The sequence below is a fragment of the Oncorhynchus masou genome, unplaced genomic scaffold (assembly GCF_036934945.1).
Source record: "Oncorhynchus masou masou isolate Uvic2021 unplaced genomic scaffold, UVic_Omas_1.1 unplaced_scaffold_5480, whole genome shotgun sequence".
NCBI classification, from domain to species: Eukaryota; Metazoa; Chordata; class Actinopteri; order Salmoniformes; family Salmonidae; genus Oncorhynchus; species Oncorhynchus masou.
The window spans coordinates 8793-21727 of NW_027011896.1; the positions used below are offsets into that span (position 1 = coordinate 8793).

Below are 12935 nucleotides of genomic sequence, written 5' to 3' on the forward strand. Positions count from 1 at the left end.
CTGGCAGATCCTGGCAGACTGACGGCTCTGGCTGCTTCATGCTGACTGACGGCTCTGGCTGCTCCATGCTGACTGGCGGCTCTGGCTGCTCCATGCAGACTGGCAGCTCTGGCTGCTCCATGCAGATTGGCAGCTCCTTGCAGACTGGCAGCTCTAGCTGCTCCATGCTGCCTCTGCAGCTCCTTGCAGATTGGCAGCTCCTTGCAGACTGGCAGCTCTAGCTGCTCCATGCAGACTGGCAGCTCCTTGCAGACTGGCAGCTCCATGCAGACTGGCAACTCCATGCAGACTGGCAACTCCATGCAGACTGGCAACTCTGGCTGCTCCAAGCAGACTGACAGCTCTGGCTGCTCCATGCAGACTGGCAGCTCTAGCTGCTCCATGGAGACTGGCAGCTCTGGCTGCTTCATGCAGACTGGCAGCTCCTTGCAGACTGGCAGCTCTAGCTGCTCCATGCAGACTGGCTGCTTCATGCAGACTGGCAGCTCCTTGCAGACTGGCAGCTCTAGCTGCTCCATGCAGACTGGCAGCTCCTTGCAGACTGGCAGCTCCATGCAGACTGGCAGCTCTGGCTGCTCCAAGCATACTGACAGCTCTGGCTGCCCCGTGCAGACTGGCAGCTCTTGCTGCTCCGAACAGGCAGGAGGCTCCGGCAGCGCTGGAGAGGAGAAAGGTTCTGACAGTACAGGAGAGGTGAGGCGCACTGTAGGCCTGATGCGTGGTGCTGGCACTGGTGGTATTGAGTCGAGGACACGCACAGGAAGCCTAGTGCGGGGAGCTGCTACCGGAGGGCTGGGGTGTGGAGGTGGTACTGGATAGACCGGGACCGTGCAGGCGCACTGGAGCTCTTGAGCACCGAGCCTGCCCAACTCACCTGGTTGAATACTCTCGGTTGCCCTGCCAGTGCTGTGATGAGAAAGAAGCCTGCAATTGGGCTATGTAGGCGAACCAGGAGACACCGAAGCAAGGCTGGTGTCATAAGCCGGCCCAAGGACGACTGGGGACCGGATGCGTAGAGCCCCGCTTCATGGCATTTGGCTCCATGCTCAATCTAGCCTGGCCGATACGCAGAGCTGAAATATACCGCACTGGGCTATGCACCCGCACTGGGGACACCGTGCGCACCACTGCATAACACGGTGCCTGCCTGGTCTCTCTAGCCCTCCGGTAAGCACAGTTGAGATTGCGAGTTCTCCTACCTGACGCAGCCATACTCCCCTGATAGCCCCCCCCCCAAGACATTTTGGGGCTGCTTTTCGGGCTTCCTTGCCAACCGTGTTCCCTCGTATCATCGGCTCCTATCTCCGGCTGCCTCTGCTCTCCTTAGTGCCTCCACCTGTTGCCATGGGAGGCGATTTCTTCCAGCCAATATCTCCTCCCAAGTGTAACAACCTTGACCATCCAGCACGTCTTCTCCATGTCCATGCACCGAATAATTCCTTCTCCTCCCTTTGCTGCTCCAGCTGTCGCTGCCTGTTAACACGCTGCTCGGTCCGTGTGGTGGGTGATTCTGTAACGACGTTCTTCGTTTGTTGAAGAAAAGTCGGACCGAAATGCAGCGTGTTGGTTACTCATGTTTATTAGTGAAACAAACAAACGAACTATACATGAAATAACTGATACAAATACAAAACAACAAACGGAACGTGAAACCTATTACAGCCTGACATTTTTTTTTTTTATAATTTATTATCTTCAGTACCATTCATTCTTTACAAATCATAATTTACATACATACACAAATAATGATATTTTTAATTAAACTAATTAAATTAAACTAAACATAAACCCCAAACAAAACCTCAGGGGAGCATCTTCCCTCCCCTGTCACCCTACAAAACACCTTTCCCTATCTCCCCGTCCCTAATCTATCCTTTTACAAATCTAAATGACACCCAGCCCTAAACCCCCCTTCCACCTCTCCTGAGCAGCATGCTGCCCCCACTTCCTCTCCCCCCTCTTCATCCTCCCCCTCAAATCTCCTTCCACTCTCCTCACTATCCCTTCCACCCCCCAATCTCTCCCTGTCTTCTCCATGTTCAGCCTTGCTTCCCACAGCCCCCGTTTAAAGAGACTCATGAGAAGCCAGAGCAGAAACCTGTCCCTATCCGTCCTCTCACTCTCCCTACACCCCTCTCTAACCTGGCCCACGTCAATACAAAATCCCCCTTTACCAAACCTAACAACACCCGTGCCCTAGCCCATACTACTCCGGCAAAGGCACAGTCCCAAAAGACATGACGCACAGTCTCCTCCCTGCCACAAGAGGATCTTGGACAGGTGGGGATTGCACTAAACTAAACCGGTACAAGATGGAACGTACCGGCAAACACTTATGAAGGCTCAACCAATTCAGGTCCTTGAGCCTGTTGTCCAGACCATGCACCTGCACTCCCTCCCAGACCGCTTCCGAGATGCCTACTACAGGCGCCCACTCTCTGCCTTTCTGACCTCCTCGTACAGGTGCCTATGATCTAAACCTACTCGGGCAACTTCAACCTCAGGGTGTGCACGCAGCCACTTGGCCGCATGACCAAAGTGCCACGGCAGCTGTTCCGCCCGAGGACCCGTGTTAGACCACACCATTATGCTTCTCGCCTGATACGAGAAAAATACCCGCAGGAGGTAACCGGACGGGTGTATATCACTGGCTGAGCAAGCTCCGTTAACAAGAAAGAAACAAAAAATTGTGTCCAGCTTGAGGGGGAAATGTGGTACCCCCCTACCTCCCTCCCCGATGGGACAGATCATGCGTGCCCTGGCGACCCACTCATACCTGCCACTCCACATAAACTGAAACACAAGCTTCACTAGAGGCCTTCTCAGACAAGCCGGCAATGGGTAGATGTATGCCAAATACAAAAGCGACGGCAACACATCCACCTTTAGGACCAGGACTTTGCCCATAAAAGACAAATACCTAGCTTTCCACATTGCTAGCTTCCTCTGTACCACTGCAATACGCATGTTCCAGTTTAGCATCGCAGAGCCGGAGGTCTCAAAATGGACCCGAGAATCCTCAGGGCCCCCTCACAGAGAGATAACCCCCAGGCACATCCGTTCTACTGCGCCATCTTCCAAAAACTTGACAGAAGACTTTGCATGGTTCAGAACTGCTCCCGACGCCGAGTGAAATCCCCAAAGATGGCAAGGGACCTTGTCAGGCACGAGTCCTTGCACAACAACAAGGAAGTGTCGTCGGCGTACTGCGTCATCTTAACACGCAGTCCACCACTTCCAGGGATCAGCAGACCTTCCACCCCTGTGTCTGCCCTAATGGCAGCCCCCAGAGGCTCCATGTACAGAACGAAGAGGAGAGCCGAGAGTGGGCACCCCTGCCTGACCACAGACGAGAGGTCAAAAACGTCACCCAAGTGACTATTTACACTAACTCGGCACCCCGCTCCGACATATAATGTACGAATCCATCCTATAAACTTCTCCCCAAATCCTAATCGACCTAACACTCTGAATAAAAAGGATCTATTCACGCGATCAAAGGCTTTCGCCTGATCTAGCTGCTACCATAAAAGGCAGTCCTCTATCTTCAACCCAAGCGATGGAGTCCCTGATTAACTGTAGGTTCCATCTAATAGAGCGGCCCTCTACCCCGCACGTCTGATCCTCATGAACGACGTAGGGAAGGGCTGTGCGCAACCGGTCTGCTAAAACCTTTGCAAGTAGCTTGTAATCTACACACAGCATGGTCAACGGCCGCCAGTTGCCAAGGTCAGTTACTTCCCCTTCTTATATAAAAGTGACAGCACACCAACAGCCATTGATCCCCCGGGACCCCCGTCTCAAGGATGGCCTTCAAGACTTCGAGGACCACTGGTCCAAGTATACCCCAAAACTTGAGATAAAACTCAGCCGGCAGCCCATCCATCCCAGGCACCTTCCCTTTTCCCATCCTCCTAAGAGCGCTCTCAACCTCTTCTAGTGAAATCTGGGCCTCCATCACTTCTCTAATGTCCTCCGGCAACCGCCTGGACAAGTGTTCTAAAAACACATTTCCCTGCTCTACATCTATTTCCCTTTCCTTAAATAAACCTTGGAAATGATCAGTTGTCACCCTGACCATATCCTCTGGTTCTCTAACTATACTACCATTTTCTTCCCTAACACCATGCATTACCTTCCTACTCTGTCTTGCCCTAACCAACTTAAAGAACATAGCAGAACAAGTCTCATTATGTTCTAGAAAGCCGCTATGCGCACGCTCCAGGAAAGCTCGGGCCTTCCGCTCCTGCAACTCCCTGAGCTGCGCCTTTAGGGTTGAGGATCTCTCCCAGTCAAACGACCCGCCGAGGTTGCCTGCCTCGTATTCGAGTTCAATTAACCTTTGGATACGATCCACCTCCCTCCTCTCCTCCCTTTTTTTTCCTCTTGCAGTACCCTATCACAAAAGCCCTAATCCTCACCTTAACTAATTCCCACCACTCTAACACCCCCTCGCACATGGACCGGAGACCCTCAAGCCTCCTAAAGAAAACATAAAACCCGTCAACAAAAGCCTGCTCCTCCAGCACATCCCGATCTAGCTTCCAGTACCCCTTACCAAAGAGGCAGACCGACGATCCCACCTGCAGGAGCACCCGTCGTGATCTGAAAAGAAAACAGGCAACAGCCGCCCAGACAACTTTCCCAAAGACCTGGGTACAAAAAATATAATCGAGCCTCCGCTCAACCCCTGGAGTTACGCCATGTAGGACCGTCCATTTTCGGAGTAGTGTGCATACCACCATCTACCAGACCATGGCAAGCCATTAGCCTAGCAATGGCGCCTGCACTGTTATCCCCCCTCTTCCTAAATCTGTATTAAAATCCCCCCTATCACTAATTTCCTATTTGTAACACACAGGGCGTCAGACAGTCCACCATCTCCTTCCTGTCTGCCACCACCTGTGGCCCATACACCACCACTAATCTAAATTTACAATCCCTTATCATGACATCCACCCCTATAACCCTCCCTGCATTACCACAAAGGAATCCTCCACTTTTACCTCCCTGTGCCCACACAAAATCCCTACCCCGATGAGTGCACCCCCCTACACCCCAAACCGACTCTCCCTTGTCCCATTCCCTCTTAAATCTACTAACATCCCCTCCATCCCTCAGGTGAACCTCCTGTAAAAAACAAAATCAAAACCCACACCCTCCAAATAACTAAAAACCACCCTCCTCTTAACAATATCTCTTAAAACCCCTTACATTTAAACTAACAAAAGTAAAATTAGACTCCATGAAAAAAAAAATAAAACATGTAATACACTCAAATTCTAAACTCAGACAGAAAAAAAAAAAAAAACAGGAGACTCACCCGATGCTCCCCTGCTCCATATCTACCGGGTGAGAACACCATCTGTAATCCCGACATCCCCCCCCCTCTTCCTCCATCACACCATCCCAGGATGCAGGAATAGTGTTTGGCTTCGGGGTGCCCTGCACCCTGGGTCTACCCCCACAATCCTCCCCCTCCCCAGTGTTGCAGCTGGTTTGGAAAAAAATTGGGGAGGCTGAGTCCCCAAACAAAAAACTCCCCCACCTCCTCCTGTACCCAGTCCTGAGTCTTGTTAGGTGTGTCCCCACCCAAATGAAGTTGAGAGTCTTGGGAAACCAGCAGCAACCCAGAGGTTTCTCCCACCCCCATCACTCTCTTGGCCATCCCTCCCCTCACTGTCGGCCAATCGCACCCTCCCTTCATTCTCTTCTTTGGTGATGGCGGCAGTGGAGAGATACCACCCCCCCCCCGCTCAGCTCCTCCACCATACCCTCATCTTCCACTCATGTCACTTTCCCCCAGTCCACTTGCTCTTCCACCGTCTTCTTCTCTACCATTCCTCCCTCACTTTCTTTTCTCTCATTCTCCTCCACTCGGTTGCCTTCTTCCACCGCTTTTCCTGGTTCTCCTACTCCCGTGCCTTCCGTTTCCTTCTCTCTTCCATCCGCCGCTCTTGCTCCTCTTCCTTCCTTGTGGCCTTCCCTCTGGACTTGTAGTCTTGTCATGAGGCATGTTTCCTTCCCCTCCTCTTCTTCCCCCATCCCCCGCTCCTGCTCCCCCCCAGCCGCAGACGCATATGACCCTGACGGGCCGGGGCACCACGCCACAGGTGTGCTGATGAGCCACACCCATGGCATGTCTTAGGGCTTGTCACAATCCCCTCGCCTCGTGATCCTCAGATCCACAAAATCTGCATTTTCTCATGCTGCATGAGGCGAAATGTGTCCATAGGCCACAGCGCCTGCAAAATGGGGGCTGACGTGCATAAAACAATGTCCCCCTGTCAGCCCCAAGGGAGAACATAGCAGGAGGATGAAGGTATCCACCATGTCCCTTTGGGTCCTCCCTGAGAGGGCCTGAAAACCTCTCCTCCCATTCCAAACCCAAGGGAGTCTTTGAGGTGCCTAGCTGAGGAAACGTTATCCATGTATCTCCCCAGAAAAGCCCTCACCTCTTCATCCTTAACATAAGGGTTGTACATGTTAACAGTCACAACCCTAAAGTTATTCTTCGCCAGACTTGATATTTCGTAGTGGCACATCGGACTCTCACCTCCCACTGCTCTTGCCCTTCTAAGGATATCATCATGTTTTTCTTCAGAATATAGCGCGACGCCGTATGCTCCCTCCAACGAGTTGCCTGGAAACAAAAAACACGTCCTTCACCGTCAGCTTTAGAATCCCCATCAATATAATTCTTCCAAAAGATTCTCGTCCTAACGGCTCCAACTCCTTTTCCTTCCAAGCAAAACGAATCGTGTTAGCCAGCCCAATCCCAGGATCGACCGTGATGATGTATTTAGCACCATCTCCGCAAGGAGAATGGCGCTCGTACTCTTTCTCTTCCAATACAAGAAAAAACGAAATCCAAAAGTGACCGCAACTGTCCGGTGAAACTAACACAGAGACAGGAACAATCACCCACGAAATACAAAGTGAAAAACAGGGTATTCAAATACGGTTCCCAATCAGAGACAACGAGAATCACCTGACTCTGATTGAGAACCGCCTCAGGCAGCCAAACCTATATGCAACACATATCCCTAATCAGCCACAATCCCAATAACTAAAAACCCCACTAAGAAATACAACAAACAATAAACCCATGTCACATCCTGGCCTGACTAACTAATAAACTAAAACACAAATACTAAGACCAAGGCGTGACATGCACCCCTAAAAACTAAAAACATTTCTCATAAGAAACTAGCTCCCTGGTACACAGAAAATACCCGAGCTCTGAAGCAAGCTTCCAGAAAATTGGAAGGAAATGGTGCCACACCAAACTGAAGTCTTCCGTCTAGCTTGGAAAGACAGTACCCGTGCAGTACCGAAGAGCCCTTACTGCTGCTCGATCATCCTATTTTTCTAACTTAATTGAGGGAAAATAAGAACAATCCGAAATTCCTTTTTGATACTGTCGCAAAGCTAACTAAAAGCAGCATTCCCCAAAGAGGATGACTTTCACTTTAGCAGTGATAAATTCATGAACTTCTTTGAGGAAAAATTATGATTATTAGAAAGCAAATTACAGACTCCCTCTTTAAATCTGCGTATTCCTTCAAAGCTCAGTTGTCCTGAGTCTGCACAACTCTGCCTGGACCTAGGATCAAGAGACGCTCAAGTGTTTTAGTACTATATCTCTTGACACAATGATGAAAATAATCATGGCCTCTATCATTGGACCTATTCCAACTAAACTACTATGTTGAACTATAATAAACGGCTCTCTATCCACGGGATGTGTACCAAACTCACTAAAAGTGGCAGTAATAAAGCCTCTCTTGAAAAAGCCAAACCTTGACCCAGAAAATATAAAAACTATCGGCCTATATCGAATCTTCCATTCCTCTCAAAAATCTTAGAAAAGGCTGTTGTCAGCAACTCACTGCCTTCCTGAAGACAAACAATGTATACAAAATGCTTCAGTCTGGTTTTAGACCCCATCATAGCACTGAGACGGCACTTGTGAAGGTGGTAAATGACATTTTAATGGCATCGGACCGAGGCTCTGCATCTGTCCTCGTGCACCACATTCTTTGGAGAGATTGGAAACCCAAATTGGTCTACACGGACAAGTTCTGCCTGGTTTAGATCTTATCTGTCGGAAAGATATCAGTTTGTTCTGTGAATGGTTTGTCCTCTGACAAATCAACTGTAAATTTCGGTGTTCCTCAAGGTTTCGTTTTAGGACCACTATTGTTTTCACTATATATTGTACCTCTTGGGGATGTTATTCGAAAACATAATGTTAACTTTCACTGCTATGCGGATGACACACAGCTGTACATTTCAATGAAACATGGTGAAGCCCCAAAATTGCCCTTGCTAGAAGCATGTGTTTCAGACATAAGGAAGTGGATGGCTGCAAAACCTTCTACTTTTAAACTCGGACAAAACAGAGATGCTTGTTCTAGGTCCCAAGAAACAAAGAGATCTTCTGTTGAATCTGACAATTAATCTTAATGGTTGTACAGTCGTCTCAAATAAAACTGTGAAGGACCTCGGCGTTACTCTGGACCCTGATCTCTCTTTTAAAGAACATATCAAGACCATTTCAAGGACAGCTTTTTTCCATCTACGTAACATTGCAAAAATCAGAAACTTTCTGTCCAAAAATGATGCAGAAAAATGAATCCATGCTTTTGTCACTTCTAGGTTAGACTACTGCAATGCTCTACTTTCCGGCTACCCGGATAAATCACTAAATAAACTTCAGTTAGTGCTAAATACGGCTGCTAGAATCCTGACTAGAACCAAAATATTTGATCATATTACTCCAGTGCTAGCCTCCCTACACTGGCTTCCTGTCAAAGCAAGGGCTGATTTCAAGGTTTTACTGCTAACCTACAAAGCATTACATGGGCTTGCTCCTACCTATCTCTCTGATTTGGTCCTGCCGTACATACCTACACGTACGCTACGGTCACAAGACGCAGGCCTCCTAATTGTCCCTAGAATTTCTAACCAAACAGCTGGAGGCAGGGCTTTCTCCTATAGAGCTCCATTTTTATGGAACGGTCTGCCTACCCATGTCAGAGACGCAAACTCGGTCTCAACCTTTAAGTCTTTACTGAAGACTCATCTCTTCAGTGGGTCATATGATTGAGTGTAGTCTGGCCCAGGAGTGGGAAGGTGAACGGAAAGGCTCTGGAGCAACGAACCACCCTTGCTGTCTCTGCCTGGCCGGTTCCCCTCTTTCCACTGGGATTCTCTGCCTCTAACCCTATTACAGGGGCTGAGTCACTGGCTTACTGGGGCTCTCTCATGCCGTCCCTGGAAGGGTGTGCGTCACCTGAGTGGGTTGATTCACTGATGTGGTCATCCTGTCTGGGTTGGCGCCCCCCTTGGGTTGTGCCATGGCGGAGATCTTTGCGGGCTATACTCAGCTTTGTCTCAGGATGGTAAGTTGATGGTTGAAGATATCCCTCTAGTGGTGTGGGGGCTGTGCTTTGGCAAAGTGGGTGGGGTTATATCCTTCCTGTTTGGCCCTGTCCGGGGGTGTCCTCGGATGGGGCCACAGTGTCTCCTGACCCCTCCTGTCTCAGCCTCCAGTATTTATGCTGCATTAGTTTATGTGTCGGGGGGCTGGGGTCAGTTTGTTATATCTGGAGTACTTCTCCTGTCCAATTCGGTGTCCTGTGTGAATCTAAGTGTGCGTTCTCTAATTCTCTCCTTCTCTCTCTCAGAGGACCTGAGCCCTAGGACCATGCCCCAGGACTACCTGACATGATGTCTCCTTGCTGTCCCCAGTCCACCTAGCCATGCTGCTGCTCCAGTTTCAACTGTTCTGCCTTATTATTATTCGACCATGCTGGTCATTTATGAACATTTGAACATCTTGGCCATGTTCTGTTATAATCTCCACTCCGGCACAGCCGGAAGAGGACTGGCCACCCCACATATGCTCTCTCTAATTCTCTATCTTCTCTCTCTCGGAGGACCTGAGCCCTAGGACCATGCCCCAGGACTACCGGACATGATGACTCCTTGCTGTCCCCAGTCCACCTGGCCGTGCTGCTGCTCCAGTTTCAACTGTTGTGCCTTATTATTATTCGACCATGCTGGTCATTTATGAACATTTGAACATCTTGGCCATGTTCTGTTATAATCTCTACCCGGCACAGCCAGAAGAGGACTGGCCACCCCACATAGCCTGGTTCCTCTCTAGGTTTCTTCCTAGGTTTTGGCCTTTCTAGGGAGTTTTTCCTAACCACCGTGCTTCTACACCTGCATTGCTTGCTGTCGCTGACAGGCTGTTGCTCTGAAGACCTACTAGAAGACCTCTTAAACAAGATTAGCCATACTTCTACAGAGCTAAACCTTGTCTATGTAAATTTGCGGCCAAATCGACATTCCAGACAACGATATACGACGTAGAGTTGATACTTGTGAAGCAGTTACAATGTCTATTATCAACACTGTAAGGTGTCATTTAAAAGGCAGGGAAGAAGGTCAAAGTAACCAGATAGAGTTGCACTGGAAGGACAGCAATTCCTTGTGCATGTCCGAACTCTCACATAAGTCAAGTCTCAACTATCAGCACTCAAGTGCTTCCTCCCAGTCTCAAAGCAACTCAAAGGTCAACTCAAGACGCTCAAGCGTGTAATCTGTCAAGAGACAAGAGGCTGCGGCGGAAGTTGCTGCTAACCAAGCAGCTTTAGAAGTAATGGTTAAGCAAGAACGCCAACTAGAAGAGCTTCAGAGACTTGAAGATGAAGATAAGAAGAGGACAGCGGAGCAAGAAGCTGAGGCTGTGAAACGCAGCTTAGAAGAAGCTAGACTGCGAGTCAAGTTAGAGGTAGAAAATGCTGCCAGACGAAGGACGCTAGAAGACAAGCGTAGAGAGTTAGAGCGCCTTGAAGTGCTCAAGAAACTAAATGCTGCCAAGACCCAATCTGCCGAACAATAAAACATGTGCAGTTCACTGACTCAAGTGCCTGGAAAGGAGGCTAAGGAGAGACAAGCAGTACTACAAGGACTACACAGCATTCATGGAAGAGACTATAGCTTGTGGATATGCTGAGAAGGTCTCTAAAGAGGACATTAACAAGCATCCAGCATGGTACATCCCGCACCATGGGGTTTATCACCCACAAAAGCCTGGGAAGATACGAGTCGTCTTTGACTGCTCAGCTAAGTTTCGAGAGACGTCCTTGAATGATCATCTCCTTACCGGTCCAGAGTTGACAAACACATTGCTGGGCGTCCTTTGTCGTTTTCGTAAGGGTCCAGTTGCAATCATGTGTGACGTAGAGCGCATGTTCCACCAGTTTCATGTGAAAACAGAAGACCAAGATTACCTACAGTTCCTTTGGTGGGAGAACGGAGATCTAGAGTCTCAACCCTCAGTGTATCGTATGAAGGTCCACTTGTTCGGCGCAGCTTCATCTCCTGGTTGCACCAACTATGGTCTCAAACATCTTGCTGCCGAAGGACGAGGAAGCTTCAGCGAGAAGTCTATCCAGTTCATAGAAAGGAACTTTTATGTAGATGATGGGTTGACGAGCGTATCGTCTGTTGCTGAAGCGGCCCAGCTGGTGAAAGAAGCAAGAGAGCTTTGCAGCATCGGCAAACTTCGGTTGCACAAGTTTATCTCTAACGGCAAGGAAGTTATAGCCACAATTCCCAAGGAAGAACGTGCCGAGGGTGCCAAAGACCTGGATATGGCTCTGGGTGAACCACACATGGAGAGAGCGCTTGGTGTACTGTGGTGAGTCGCATCAGATGAGTTCCAGTTTAGAGTAGTTGTCAAGGAACGCCCACTCACAAGAAGAGGAGTGTTGTCTACAGTAGCCTCTGTATATGATCCGCTTGGGTTTGTGGCACCCTTTGTCCTGGCAGGGAAGCAGATCTTGCAGAGGATGTGTCGTGACAAAATCGACTGGGATGACCCCCTTCCAGATGACCTACGTTCCCAGTGGGAATTCTGGCTCCAAGGTCTACAAAACTTGTCTGAAGTAAGGATCCAACGAAGCCACTTGCCATCAAGTTTCAAGGAGGTGCAGAGTTATGAGCTCCATCACTTCTCTGACGCTAGTACCTCAGGTTATGGAGAGTGCTCATACCTCAGAACAATCAGCACCGCAGGAGAAGTTCATTGCTCCCTAGTTATGGGGAAGTCGAGAGTCGCCCCCTCCAAGGTTACGACCATACCACGACTGGAACTTTCAGCAGCGGTGGTAGCTGTTCGAACAAGTGACATGCTCAAAAAGGAGCTAGAGATACAAGGTCTACAGGAATACTTCTGGACAGACTCAAAGGTAGTTCTTGGCTACATCAACAAGGAAGCCAGAAGATTCCACGTCTTTGTAGCTAACCGTATTCAACGCATTAAGCAAAGCACAGATCCCGAACAATGGAGATATGTGACCTGATCATGCTTCCAGAGGTCTCACATCAGAACAGCTCATGGCTTCCAACTTGTTCACAGGTCCAGACTTTCTTTGGCATGAAGAACTTCCCAAAGGACAAGTCAAGGGGGAAGAGTTCTCAGACAATGATCCAGAGCTGAAATCCCTGGTCCATGATACCCAAGCAAAGGAAGAAAGATCATTACTAGATCACCTTCATAAGTTCTCAGACTGGGCAAGAGTGGTAAAAGCTATTGCCAGGCTCAAACGACGTGTCAAGGAAGCCATAGGCTTAAAATTGAGGTCCAGTGAAGCTACAAGCATAGAAGAAAGGAGAGAGGCAGAGCTCACCATTATAAAGATGGTTCAAGAAGCAGCCTTCTCCCATGAGATACACAACCTTAGGCACCAGAAAGACATCAAGACCAAAGATAAAGCAAGCAAGTTGCATAAATTGAGTCCATTTCTGGATGAGCAAGGTATCCTCAGGGTGGGAGGTCGCTTGGCTTATGCAACTCTTCATTCCCATGTGAAGAAACCTGCAGACCCCTTTCACAGAAATCACCGGTGATTGGTGGG

At 49.2% G+C, this 12935-nt stretch overlaps 1 protein-coding gene across 1 annotated transcript; it reads left to right on the plus strand.

Moving 5' to 3' along the window:
• Window positions 1–11246: 11246 nt before the first annotated feature.
• LOC135536038 (uncharacterized) lies at window positions 11247–12380 on the plus strand. Its single transcript, XM_064962429.1, has 2 exons — window positions 11247–11679; window positions 11731–12380. The coding sequence occupies exons 1-2, from the start codon at window positions 11247–11249 to the stop codon at window positions 12378–12380; spliced, it is 1083 nt and encodes a 360-aa protein (XP_064818501.1).
• The last annotated feature ends 555 nt before the right edge of the window (window positions 12381–12935 follow it).

What these genes read in the sequence shown, in the direction of transcription:
- LOC135536038 (XM_064962429.1), top strand. Translation starts at nt 11,247, where the DNA reads ATGTGTGACGTAGAGCGCATGTTCCACCAGTTTCATGTGAAAACAGAA. An exon ending in AGACCTGGATATGGCTCTGG is followed by an intron (nt 11,680 to 11,730) that starts GTGAACCACACA and finishes GAGTCGCATCAG; the next exon opens with ATGAGTTCCAGTTTAGAGTA.